General features: G+C 45.1%; 1 protein-coding gene across 4 annotated transcripts in view; it reads right to left on the bottom strand.

Annotated features, from left to right (window-relative positions):
* MTMR2 (myotubularin related protein 2) overlaps positions 1-12,955 on the bottom strand; it is a 68,040-nt gene extending 55,085 nt beyond the window's left edge. For 3 of the 4 annotated variants that reach the window (XM_075050061.1, XM_075050062.1, XM_075050064.1), the window contains exon 1: positions 11,991-12,168. In XM_075050061.1, the coding sequence (XP_074906162.1) occupies positions 11,991-12,076 (86 nt within the window). In that variant the 5' untranslated portion in view covers positions 12,077-12,168. Of the gene's footprint in view, positions 1-11,990; positions 12,169-12,939 lie in introns of those variants that run through there. The other variant, XM_075050063.1, reaches the window with a different exon arrangement.
* Between the last annotated feature and the right edge of the window lie 1,331 nt (positions 12,956-14,286).

Below are 14,286 nucleotides of genomic sequence, written 5' to 3'. Positions count from 1 at the left end.
AGTGATTGCTCCGGCCGTGACAAACCGGCACGTGCTGACCTGCAGCTTTCTCCCCCAAACAGCCCAGGCTGCAGCCCGGACAGACCACAGCCACGGGGCTCTCCATGCAGCATGACTGCCTCTAGCACAAAGGCAACTCAAGAATCCAAATCCAAGTGCTTCCTGGTGCTACAAGACCACCCGTGTCTCTTATCCCTGCCTGTGGAAGAACCTCATTCCAGGGCCCAGAACATTTTGTGGCAGAGAAATAAGAGATCTGGGTGGTGCTGCCATCTCCTACACCAGAGCAACCTCGGATTTACCACTGCACCCCACAGGAGAAAAAGGGCTGGCAACACCTAACTGTCTCCCCAAGTACTTTGAATGCAGACAAAAGTCATGATGGAAATCCTACATACAGTTCAAAACCACTCTTGCAGTTCACCAGTATTTATATTTGCCATACAAACTTCAGCCCCCTTCCTTTAAAATATATTAAGCCAGAGAAAAATATACAAGTAAAAAATTATCAGGATTTTGATGCAAATTCAAACAGTCCCATGATAAGCTGCAATAACAACTCCAGAGTCTGAGAGCAAGGAGAAGCAGAAAAAATGGAAACCAATACAGGATATCAAATCTTTTGTTTGCTTGTTAATTTTTATTTATTTAGAAAAATATTAACTCGATCAAGGAAAGAAATAGAAATAATACCTACATTAGTAAGTACTCCCTTTAGGACAGAAAGGAGAACTGGATAAAAAGACAGATAAAACTTCCTTTTTTACTATTTGTATTCCAGCAGTGCCTTAATTTCTAGTTACATGCTAAGAACCAGTTATGTATAGTTTAACCAAATATATGTATACTTCCCACAGTTCATGTGCTGTCTCAAGTTTTCTTTAGATTCCTACCTATTTCCCTGTTGAAAAAACACCTTGGAATGTAACACATATTGTTAAATGTTCTGATTTTCTTTCAAACACACACCACACAACTCCCTCACCCCAATAAACTAAACACCCACAGGAATTAAAAATACCAGGGATTTACTCATCAATGACATTACTTGTTCCATCCTGGGAAAAAAACAAAAGGAAGAAAGAATATATAAATGCAGCCAATCTGGAGAGTCTTGCATCACCTAGCAAAACTGATGTAGCGTAACACCTTGATAAGCTTTCACAGACATTAAACAGCTCCATGCTCTGACAGACTCAGCTCAAAAAAGAATTGGGAACAACTATATTCTGTTGGCAACCCAGCCCCTGCATGAAATTGGTTCCTAGCAGAGTCTCAAGGCTAAAGTAAGACAAGTGTTCAATAATTTGAGGTCTTTATTTCCCAAAATTCAAGTTAAGACAACACAGGATGTTTTTAGAAACACTAAACACCTGTATCTTGTCACAACTTCCAGAAAGACCAGCATCTTTGAAGATTGTGGTCCATCAGTCGAAGTCTCCAGGTTCAACAGTCATACAGTCCCAGTCATACGTGGGACCAGGTTTCCCCACAAACTCAGTCCCGTTTATTGTCTAAATACAAAGCCCAGTTTCCAAAGTGTTCAGCAGCCATTGATTTCTATACAGCCCAGATTTGCCAAAGAGCTCTGCAAACTCATTCACCCCACTGGCCAGTTGTAGGGTACACGTTGAAAACAAGTGTCTTTCAAATTCTTCCACCTTACAATGAAATGAGGCACACAAATTTTGCAAGCTCAGCTGAAGATTTTCAGTAAATCAGTTCTCATGCACCTGAAATGAGGGCTAATCTAAGATCACCCACAGCCACTTCCTCCTGCCACTTCTGCTTCCTCAAGCAGAAATCAGTGTATGCAAAAACCAAACTCAAACAGGAGTAGGATCAATGAGGCCTGGATGGTTCCGCTCCCGATGGTAGATACCACAGGTGTCTATGCTTCCACTTAGTCAACGGAAACCCAGGGAATGGAGTCTAGACAACAGTTCAGCTCTCCCAGAGGGGCACTTATTCAATTGAATTACTTGTGGAGTGTACTGACTCTGCTACGGGTAGGGAAGTTTTAGATACCTACTTCACATGGAGATATTCTACTTCACATGGATCTGAACTAGATCCTGCCCTGGTTTTCAGAAGATGAGTGTCTTGTGGCAGAGAAATTTGTAGTTGCTTTTTGTTTTCAACTGAACACAGCCTTTAGCAGACACCAGAGAAAGCACATGGAAGGAAGGAAATGCAAAAATGAGAGAATATAATGTATTTCTCCAACCTGAGAGAAGCCTTGTCCATGAGAATCTGCACATATTTGTGACATCTTTCTCATCTAGGTATTCCCTTATGTTGAAAAAGGAACAAGCTTTTTCTGTAATGGAAAAACTGACGTGGCCTCCCTTCCCATCTCCATCTTTGTTTAAATGCAAAACTTGTCATAAGTTATTACTTTCACTCCTCTGTCAAACATGGTTAAAGTTGTCCAAATGTTACAAAAACTATCAGTGGACAAACTAGACAGATATACACACATACAGAAGAAACTGGGCTTAGGAAACCAGACTACTCAGTTGCAAACAGATTTAGTTAATATGTCAAAAAGAGGAATGGCATGAGTTAAGAAACAGCTCCTTCCTTTTTTGGAGTGGAGAACAACCCAAACTCAATGCGCTTTTTACCCCTACCACAACGATGGGGAGGGAGTTCTGTGTAGGTGGTCACATCTGAATTACTCACTGTAGGCTCTTCTTACAGTCACCGGGGAGAAACTGAGATGACTCACTCTTCCCCATTGTCTACAAAAAGAAACGCAGAGACTAGCAGAGATCTGTATCAATCCCGTCAGATGAGACAAAACTCATCCAGGGTACCTGTATTTTTCTTCATGGAAGGTGGAAGCAGGAGCTGGAATCTAGAATCAGAATATGTTTTAGCAAAAAAAGATAAAAGATGTCCCTCCGTGGTGCCAGAGGCAGCAGTGATCAGCAGAAGCTGTACCCCACCAGATGGTAACAACCAAAGGCCAAGACTGCTCTGCTGGCACAAGTCCTGAGCATATCTACAAACAGTCTCATCACACTCTTCTTCTCACACCCCAGCATTTAATGACCATTCTGGTAACATGTTTCTTCACCTTTGAGGAAAAAGTCTTGGGAAGCACTCTCTCATGAGGTGTGGGGGCTCATTTTCAATGTAGAAGTGGTATGTCCGTTCTTAGACTAGAGGACGCAGCTCGAATTTTCAAGAACAGCCCACTCCAAAAGTCAATTTGAGTAAAATGTGAGCAGAAGATCCCACATTTTTAATTTCTTTATCAGAGGTGTTCTATTTACAAATGAGATGCTGATCAGTTTTGATTTGATAAAGGTATCCCATCTGCTGGTTAAACCAACCTCTTCTCTGACAGTCATCCTTGAGCAGCTCATCTCTGGTAGTAGAGGTTTCAGTGACCTGCCCCCACCTTCAGCATCTGCTCTCCACAGCAGCCAGACAGCCCCTATAATCTTCCATATGTAACCAACTCATTCACAGGCTCCAGCTCTTTCATGGGCAGATTTAGCTGAAACAGTTGATGAGGCTAGTCCTACTACCTACCTGTGCAATCTTTCTCTTCAAGAAGACCACCATCTTATAGCAGTGATAGCGACTGAAATCAACAATAGGATTTATTAACACAGCAATAAAAATAGCACAAATGCTTTATTTTCACTAAAGGCAGGAGGTATGAATGAGGCTGTAGTTCAGGAGCTCAGTAATTCAGGTATTAGTGCTTTTTGTGCCAGGGGAAAAAAAAAAACAAACCACCAAACACTTTGCTCACAAAACACCAAGCAATGATCAGATGTATACTCACTCCACCAATTAAATTTTGTTCAGAAAAATATAGTTGGGTTAAACTCTATCCCTGTCATTCAGTACTGCCATTGCTCTTCGTAGGCCATAAGCTTTGTAGTGAATTTTCAAGGCCTCGCGACCAAGGTTTGTTACTCTTGCTTTGCCTGAACTTTTCTTGGCCTCCCTGCAGCTTTGTTTTACTTGGTTTAGTTGTGAATTTCTGCGATTGGCCAGGTGTCTGTATGTACTTTGTTTTATTTTGTTTGTGTGTGGTGGCACCACAGTTTTGCACATATAGCAGTAACCAGCAGTTATTCTATATAGAATGAGTTATTTACCACTAATGTAATGACTTCGTATACAGAAATACAACAGCCCAGTATGAGAGTAGAGGCCTCGAGAAGCGGAGATGTGCGAGGATGTGGCACAGGCTTGGCACTGGAGACCACGGCTATAAACAACCCACCAATGGTCAGTTAAAGAAACGCAGACTTGGAGCTGGACAAAACTGGTTTTAGGGGTAACAAAAAGAACAAATAAATAGTATCCAATACCCATAAAAGCAACCATATATAGCAAAAATCAGATGTAATGTGGAATTGCAGACCAATGAAGAAAGAGATAGGTGTAAAGCTGTTTTGCCAAACATACTAAAACAATCCCAGGTGGATCCTACAGTAAGGAAAGAAGAAACCATCAACATGAACCTCATACTTCTCCCAGCAAAGTACTCCAGCTGCTGACATCTTGCCGTAACACCCACCACCACCAGAATAAAACCAGCAACCTTGGGACCCAGAGGAGTAGGGGAGGGGTAAGCATAACACCAGGAGAGGAGTAGAAACTAAGAACTGTATGTATGACAGTTTTAACTGCATTATTATTCTTCCTTTTTTCTGTAATAATTGCATCTGGACTGATAATGATTAGACTTTCAAAATTTCAGTTACACTAACAATAAATTCTTTGCTACATAAAGATGTGCTGCCTTTTTGCCCGTGAACAAGATTTTGAGTGTAACACTTTGTACAGGCATGTAATCTCTTTACATCACAGTAAATAAATCCAGATAAAAATGTTGTTTTATTCTAAACAGGTGTTGCCTGTCTTCCCAGAACAAAGAAAAAAGAACCCCATAAACTTGTGTTTTTCTAACCAGTTCAGCAGAAATATGATCACATACCCACACCTGACCCAGATCAAATTTGAACCATTGGGTGACCTAACACTAATGATTCTGGAGCCATGGCCAGAAGACTACAGAAAGGCCAGATGTGTATAGTGGGAGCATTTGTACAGAGCTAACGACTAGAACATCACCTTGAAGGGGTTATGGACTAGAAAACTGCTAACGCTTTCTCTTCATCAAATACATCAGGGTTTATAAAGCAACGGAAAAGAATTCATGGAGCAGAGAGGCGAGCGAGAGAAGCAAGGAAAAGAGCTACCTTGAAATCACTGGAAAATTACTGAGTGAGAACATAGTCTGGCAAAAGAAACTACAGATGGTAGGAAAAGGAAAAACAAATACTTGAAAAGTTCCACTGATTTTTTGTTGTCTTTCACTGACTTTCTTCTTCAATTAGCTCCCAGTTACTGGGGCTATAAAAGAACCAGCTGGTTTTTTAGTTAAAAATTAAGACGGGGGTAATTACCGTGACAGTGCCTCTTCTGTATTCTCGCTTCCCTGAGTTACCCCAAACACCTCTACAAACCAAGTACTTTGTTACCTTACTGTCACACCCTTTTCTTCATGCTGCAATGGGCTTCCCATGGACAAATAACAAGACCACTTTTTTCAGGTCCTGTTTTACAACTACACCTTGTATATAACACCTTATCAGAGCGACCTCTGGAAGGTTTCTGATGCATTTCTAATGTATGCTTGCTGGTTTTTCCCCTCAACTAAGCTTTCTGGTAACATAAGCCCTTTAGTGTATGGATCAGATCTCTTTTTACACTACCTGATACCCTCGGCACTGAAAAACCACTAACAGTAAAGCTGGTCATCGGGAAAAGATTCATGAGAAAGATGTGGACTATTGATTCTACTGAGCCGTTCAAGAGGTGCTATGACCTTCCCAAATGCAGTTCTTGCCTTTGTACATGAGCTATAAAAGAATTAGCAAAGGAAGGGAGACAATAAAACATCAGAAATAGGTAACAAAATATATTCAAGACAGGTGTTAACCTATAACTGAAGTCATAGCAGGAGTACAATCACGTAACAGATAGGACTTGTGTAATTTGACATTGTCAGGTCATCCTCAATCTTAAAATTCAGGTTCTGTAATTGTATCTCTGTTGTAAATAGCCTGTAGTTAAGGAACTATGTGTACAACTCAAAACTGTCTAGCAAACATTACCATCTCTCTTCAGAAAAAGGCAGTGCTTGATGGAACCCAAGAGAGTCGTGTTCTGAGCCTAGCTTTACTCCTCACCAGCTGTCAGATCTTGCCTCATCTCTCCACATCAGTTTTTCATCTCATCCTTAGACTTTCTCACTCTTCGCCCAGTCTCTCAGCAAGGAGTCTCAGCACTTGACTGCACATCCAAGAGCTTAGTAAAATTACCCACCAGGCATTAGTAAAAATAGAGTAGTCCTGGCTTAGGCATGTTTAAATAGTTGGTCCCTGGCTCTTCAACGCAGAAATCATCACCTTCTGTATCTGTATAGCAGCTAGAACCATGGTGCCCCAAATTCCTGTGAGGCCTTTAAACAGCAATATAACATTAATTACAATAAATATAACATTAATTACAAGAAACAAGTGAGTGTCAATTTTATTTTTATATTCTCAAATGGAAAATACACTTTAAAAACAAATGCATGCACTTTTATCGAATGGACAGAGCCTGGACAAAGAGACGCGTGTCTGCCTGACAGAGGAAAACTTCTATGACTGAAGGTTTCATACTCCAAGAGAAGAATGGTTTCTGCTGAATGCAGGAGCAGAAACGTGCAAGCCAGAGACTGCTACTAAAAACAATTACCAAGTTCTTCAAAGGTAATGGTTTCTCTTCACAAGTCCACGGCGTAAATTAAAAGCTCCAAAATGTTTTTGACTGAATGTTATTTTCATTATTTTCTGCCCCAAATCCTCAGACTCTAATAAAAGATTCTCCTCGCTTTGCAAGTGTACATGCAGGCAAAACTGCTCTTTATCTTCACAATATACAGTAGACGAAAAAACTATCTCAGAATGGACTTCAGTTGCAAATAAGTGTTATAAATTATCACTCGCATATTAAAATTAATGATAATGAGCCCATCTGGAGTTGCTAATTGGTTCTAGGCATAGTGTTAAGTTTCTCAGATGCAAAAACCAGTTCATTATCAACACTCAGCCAGCAACGTACTTGTCTTTAATGGTAACAACTCTTGAGAAATCCAGCTTCACACATATAAGAAATCAAATGCAAGAAGTGGTCTCAAAGCCCATGAGGAAAATGACAGCTACTCACATTTCACTGAACACCAGACCTGGCAAAAAATCTTCCCTTTCAAACTCTTAACTTCAATGACTCATCACAAAACAACTCAATCAGCAAAGCTCATACATCTGGTAGCAATGTGGTGCTAGCAAACCCTCCTCAGCCAACAGCTTACAGACGCAACTCCTTCCAGCATCAGTCTCACCCATGGAGAAAGAATTCCTTCAGTGTAGCCTTATATCAGACCAGGTATTGACAGGACCTTATCTGAGACGGAGGGAGTTCATACCTCATGAAGCTATTGCTTCAACAGACCCTGTTGCACTGATTTACACAGAGTTTATGTTTTCAGAGTTATCCCTGCAAACATAAAGACAAGGAGCATGATTATTCTCATATGCTTCAGTAAAAGTGCAATCCATAGGATCCACTGTGTCTGCAGACCTCTGTGGATGATAACCGCCAGTAGAGAGGTAGTAATAAGCAACCAGAAAGTGGTAACATCAAACATTGCTCGGTCATGCTGGCAGGAAACATCTGCCCACTGCCTTATCTCTTTCTCTCATTTTATACTGAGGTTGAAATATCACTGACATCTCCTACAGCAGTTTCTTTACAGTACAATCACCTCCACACTTTTGCACAGGCAATACAAATTTACCTTCAGCAGATCTAACAGAAAGCCTCTTAGATATCTTATTGGACTGTTGTTCAGACTGGATTGCAATACGCTTTTTCAGATAACATTTCAGAGGAATACAAAGAGATATACATTCATTCAAAAACTACGGCACATAATCACACAGCATGAACACAATGCCTAATTGCTTTTAATGAAAAGTAAATATCTGAAATTTGACATCACCTTTTTCCTAAAGTCGTGTTCTACTAAAGTCATACATGGCTCTATCTGGCTTTCCTTTCACAAAAGGAAAGATTATGGTAGAATTTTGTTGGCTGTTACTTTGAATTCCAAAGGTCAGAGGGTCCAGATGCAACTTCAAATTAAAAACAAAACAAAACAAAAAAAACAAAACAAAAACACCACCCACAACTCTACCTACAAATTCATTTTAAGAGTGGTCTTTGAAGAAGTCTGATTAACTAACACAGCTGAAATGTGTTTATCACTCATTCACCCAGGATCCCCAGGCCATTTTACAGATATAAAAGCAGTCCATAACACTGAGTAAAGCTTGGTCTTCTGGACATAACCATGCTGTAGCTCATCAAACATTAGAATCAGTGTTTTACCTCACTCCTTTTTCTGTCTCACGGGTTGTTCCTGGCCTGACACTGCAGACACACAAGTGCTCCTTGCAAGCTGCTAGTTAAATACCACCGCAGCTCTTTATGAGTAGTTGGCTCATGGTCATATGTCTTCCACGAGAACAGGATGCAAGGGGAAAGTCCATCCTAAATACTGACCTTTAGAAACCACAGAGAGCTGCAGAGCCCAGTGCTGTGCCACCCAAAACTAGCACTGGGTGAGACAGCTTAGACCTGAAAAGCAGAATAGCTGTTTCAGCACAACTGTGAGGGCAGCTGAGCTCATTAGCTGTGACCCACTCATTTGAAACTAACAGTATTTCCACATAGAGCTGGGGATTTTTTAGCATGTACGAACAGCTAGACCGTGAGTCTCAAAGAGTTTTTCTAATATTTTTCTAGTTGAGACAGAAAGTAGGTAACACTTGTTTAGTTATTCCCCATGTCTTAGTCAGGGAGCACAGGTACTGCACATTACTAGGGCCTATCAAAATATCAAAGCAACATTCACTGTCAAATGCCATTATTGCCGTATCTCTTGAGCATTATTAAAAGACAAATAAACGTATATATGTTCTTCAAGGCACTTATTCACGTCAGCAACCTTATGTATAAGTAAACTCTACCAAGCATGTTTACTTGAGAAGTTAAGATCTTAACTACCTCTACAAATACAAAACTCACTTAACTTCCAAGCTGGAGCTGAAAGAATCCAAAGAATGTGTTGCTGTATACATTTAATACCAGCATCTTTCCAAGTCTTCTAAATTTTGCATAAAACAATTCAGTCAACTACAACTCAATAAGGCTTCACATTGCTAGGTAACCGTGAATCTGGGATGAGTGGCCTTCTACTCATTTTTTTGTTGTTCCTTTTAAATAAAACAGATTATAAAAACTGATGACAGCACCCTCATGAGTCATTGTGCTCCTCACATCATCCCCAAAGCTAACTTTTTCTTTTTAAACAAAATCACTTAGTGAAAATATGTCACATCTCTATATTCATAGGTTAACAATTCAAAGTTGGTCTAGCTACTAGACCACAATCACAGAGATGAAAATAAGTATGTTTCAATGCATACAAATAGTCCCATTAGCTTCAGAGGCATTGTTCTGATGCACAAAAATCAGACTGCAGTGCAGCTTTAATGAAAAAAAAAATCTCAAAAAAAAAGCTAAAAATGGATCTACAGTCCAATTCATAGGAAAGTTATTTATTTGTGCGTAAGTATCACTAGCTTTGCAGGGAAAGCTGGTAATAAACATTCTGAAGGTCACCAGACATCTCTCATTACAAGAACCTCCTTTTACTTTCTTATAATTTTGCCCTAATCTTAACCATTTCAACTAAAAAGTTTCACAGCATACACCAATTCAAGATGAGGGGTTTTTTATTAATAACTGCAGAAGAAAAACATTTATCTATTTCAAACACCCAGCTAGAGAAAAAAAATATTTTGTCTGGAATGCATGCAAAAAATTGGCTACCTTTCTTCTACGAGTTCTAGATGTTGGAGCAGAGACTTGAAATTCTGAAAGCTTTTTATATCCCAAGAAATCTGTTCAAGTCTGGGCCTTTTCAGGGCTTGGAGGACATAGCCTTGTACATGCTCAACAGAAACAGATTTATCATCTCAATTTCCCAACGGTTCCATCTGCACAGGGCATGCCGCTGGGAGGCTGAACAGGAGTTTCCTTGTAGGCATCAGCTCTTCTGAGTTAAGCTCTCTTTTGTGTTCATAGGCCTGCGTCTCTTACACTGACTGACCTCCAGATGGGTCCAACTTGCCCAAGCTGATGCAGAGGGAAAAAGAAGAGTATATTGGGTCAGTGAGGTAAGGGGAAAAGAGGCCTGTAGGCATCTGGCAGGGCACAGGTAAACTGCACAAGCAAAGAGATAGAGAGCAGAAAACAGAACAATTTGATGAAGGAGGGTGAAATGAGGATGAGAAGGCAAGAAGGACTCAAGAAGGAAGAAACCTGAGTGCAAACTGGGCACTGCCTGTCTGGGGAGCAGCTTTGCAGGAAAGGCCTTGGGGATCCTGCTGGGGAAAAAACAAGTATGGGAGTACAGACATACTGGCAGCAAAGAGGCCACCAGCACCCTGGGCTGTAAGAACAGAGGCAGAGGGAGGAGATCCAGGGAAAGATCCTCCCTTTACTCTGCACTCATTAGAGCGCTTCTGGAATAGTGCATCCAGGTTTTAGACCCCCGGTGCAGGAAAGACATGGATGAGCTGGAGGGAGTTCAGGGAAGTGCCACCGGGATGGTGGGGCTGGAGCACCTGTCTGTGAGGAGAGGCTCGGGGAGCCTGGAGCAGAGACTGCTTCAGGGGACTGAAAAGCAGCCGCCGTGCTTATGTGGAAGGTATCCAGGAGACGGCAATGGGCTGCCCAGAGACGTTGTGCAGTCTCCCATCTTTGTAGGTTTTCGAGACCAGAGTGGGTAAGTCACGAGCCGCCTGATCTGATCTCAGAGCTGTCCCTGCTGTGAGCAGGAGGCTGGACCGAGGGATGCCGAGATCCCTTCAGCCTCAGTTACCCTGTGATCCTGCGACCTGGGCATGGCAAGGGCAGCCAGCACAGGACAGAATAACCTCCAGCCATCAGGTCATCCTGCTCCCAGGCCTACCACGAAACCCAGGGCCTCCCGTGCCACCAGCCCGTCCATCAGCCAACGTCCTCCCTTGCTGCCCTACCGCACTCCCCTGCGTCCAACGCGCGGCCCAAGCCAGATGCGCTTTTGAGTCACAAAATTCAAACTTTCACCAATAGCCTGCGGAGGGTGCGAGGAACAGGAAAATCTCCTTTTGGCTTCTGTGGCTTAAAGACCTTGGAAATTACCCACGTGGCACTAAAGTCATTCAGAACGCAAAGTCAAGCTCTCAGAAAAAGCCGCGAGGACAAAACCACAAACGCTCAACACACCCCAGGAAATTTGTTACTGAATAAGCACAGGGCAAGGCCCAGCTTGGGAACAGCAGCGTGCGGGAAGGCAGCTAAGGACCCTGGTGCCCTACCCTGCCCTTCCAGCAAAAGCCGACCCGCACGGCTGATTTCCTACATCCCTTCACTGCCCATACCAAAGAGGGGCAGCGCAGCTTTGGTGATTTAGAGAGCTTTTATCGAAAGGCTGGCGGGGGCGGCTCCTCCTGCTCTGACCAAGAAACCGGCTTGGCCGCAGTCGAGCAGCGCCCGCCAGCCTCCGCCGCCGCCCCGAAGCCGCCCCAAGCGCAGGGCCAGACCCGGCGGCGGGGAAACGCCGGAGCCGCCCGCCCGCCCGCCGAGGGGGAAAATGGCACCACCGGCTCCATCCCCTCGGCTTCCTCTTCTCCGCCGACCCCTCCTCGCCGCCTTCCTCCCCTCCCCGCCCCGCGACGGCTCTTGACTGACGAGGGGCCCCTCAAGCCGCCGAGCCCCGCGGCGGTGCGGCAGCGGCAGCCGGGCCCCGGCCCCCCGCGGGCGGCGGCGGCGGGGGGCGATGGCGCGGCGGCCGTTACCTGGAGAGGGAGTCGCCGCTGGGCGGCCGCGCCGCCACCGCCGCCCGCCCGGCGCCGAGGCTCTCGCAGCTGGAGCTCTCCTCCATGCCGGGCGGCGGGGCGGCCCCCGGGGCGGGCAGCTGTCTGTCTGTCAGCCGTGCGGCGGGCGCCCGGCGGGGCGGGAGGCGGCCATCTTGGCCCGGCGTGCCGCGCGGGGAGGGCGGGCTGAGGCGGGGCGGCGGCAGGGGGCCGAGCCCGCCGCCGCTGCGGGGCTGAGGGGAAGGCGGCCGGGAGGGGCGGCGGCGCTTCGCCGGGCTCCTTTCCCCTCGGCCCTCGGTCCCGGCAGGCGGGGAGAGGGGCAGGGGCGCTGCGCGGCCCCTTCCCTCGCCGGGCGGAGCTCGGGCGCCTGAGGGAGGGGAAGGGGGTTGTGCCCGGCCTCCCCTCAGCGCAGCCCCGCAGGGTGAGCCCGGCCGGGGGTCCGCGGGCTCCTCAGGCTCCTCAGCCCGCCCGCCCAGGGAGCGAGAAGGGGGTGGAGAGGCGGGGAGCCGGCCGGCGAGTGGAGGTGTCTGTCCGTGCGGGTGGAGAACCGGCCAGCATCTCCCTTCTTGGCCTCTTGAAGACGAAGGGAGGGCGGCAGCCCCCGGGTTCCCTCCCCGGGGCACGGTGGTCATTCCTAAGAGCAAGGAAATGGGCTCTCTCAAGGATCCCCCTCGAAGTCACCTTCTTACTTGTGTTGGGCTAGCCTGCTAGAGGCTCTGCCGAGACCCCCTCTTGTGCTGCGTTGTGTACCTGTAATAAAAAACGGTGGTGGTCCCGAAATTCTTAATTGCCCGTATCTGCTCAAGAATCCCCCTTGAGTTTACCCCTCAGCTGGATGGGGCAGGAGCTGTGGAACATGGCAGGCCGAAATCACAGGAGTCCACAGGGCGCTGGCACCGATATTCTGTGTGCTCGTAGGGAGAGAAGTTACCTGGCTGGCAGCTTGTCTGCATGCGTGACGAGTTGTGCCCAGGAAGCTTTGCAGTCACAGCTCGGTATCAAATGTTCTGTAGGAAGAGCCATGGTATGTTCAGTTCCTTGGAGCGATTCGGTGAGCAGGAGGAAAGCTCTTGGCATTGCTTACGAAGAGGGGGGAATTGCATCTTAAGCCTCCCGTAGCCAGTGCGAAGGCACCTTCCAAATGCACAGCTGTTTTGGCAAAATTCCCACGAGGCAAAGAAGCTGAAACGCTGGGGACGTGTTAGTAGGCAGATGGGTTTCCAGTAAGGCCTGCTCGTTGTTAAAGAGAGCACCCCATGTCAGGAGCATCACTCCAAATGGACCTCCCCGTTTGAAACACTACCTCAAAACAGCATAAACCCTGTATCTTCTAAACATCTGAATGTGGCTGTAACGTGGTTGCTGAAACATCATCATCCCTCTTTGTGCTCCAAGGAGTAAATTAGTTGATGTATCTCTTTCTGTTGTTTCCTGTTTTGTCCCTGTCATCAGAGTGTAACTCCAGTTTAAATCATGCAGAAGCCCATGAACGGGAGCAGGATGCTGAAGCGGGGTTGCAGCTTGAGACTGCACGATGCGGCTGTGAAATTGCCTCCGTTGTTCTTTCCTTCAGTGTCTATCAGCTGCTGTTGAGCAAGGTTTATGTGGGATGGTTTTGAAGCTGGTTTAAACTTGAAAACACGGCTTTGTCGAAGCAGGGTTTTTTCCTGTATTTTTTCTTAATCTTCTGAACTAAATGTTTATAAATTGGCAAGTGAGTTTGTCTAGTGCTCGGCGGGGGGGAGGGGGAGTTCAGCATAGAAAATTGAGTTTGTGGAGGCTTTTCTAACATGAAAACTGTTTTCTGGTTAGAAGTGAGATTTTTGTTTTAAAAAATAAGCTAATTGCTAGTGTTTTATTGTGCTGTTGAAATCCAAACAAAATGCTTTGACATTATTAAAATGAAAAGATTGATAGACCTGTGCTGATTTTGTTCCAACTGTAAAATTTTTTTAAATGTTGATTCTTTTTTCCCCTCTAGTTAGGGGCAATAAACCTTTCAGAAGTACCATTTACTGATGGAAAATGAGACGCTCACTCCCCTCCTCTTCTGTTTAGCTTTCCATTCCCACCTATGTCTGGGCGAGCAGACTGTGTCCTTTTGGAAGACAAGCGGACATGGGCTGCTGTAGCAGCAGCAGATTTGCATCTTTGGTAAGCAGTCACGCAGTTCCTGGTAGCCTTTTCCCACTGTTGCGCTCCTTTCCCAGCCTTTCCGAGGATGGAGTTCCTGACGGTAGTAACCCTTGGGAGAGGTCAGCGCTGTAGAACTAGCACA

This window comes from Buteo buteo, chromosome 18 (genome assembly GCF_964188355.1).
Source record: "Buteo buteo chromosome 18, bButBut1.hap1.1, whole genome shotgun sequence".
Classification (NCBI taxonomy): Eukaryota; Metazoa; Chordata; class Aves; order Accipitriformes; family Accipitridae; genus Buteo; species Buteo buteo.
This window is presented reverse-complemented; position numbering and strand designations above follow the sequence as displayed.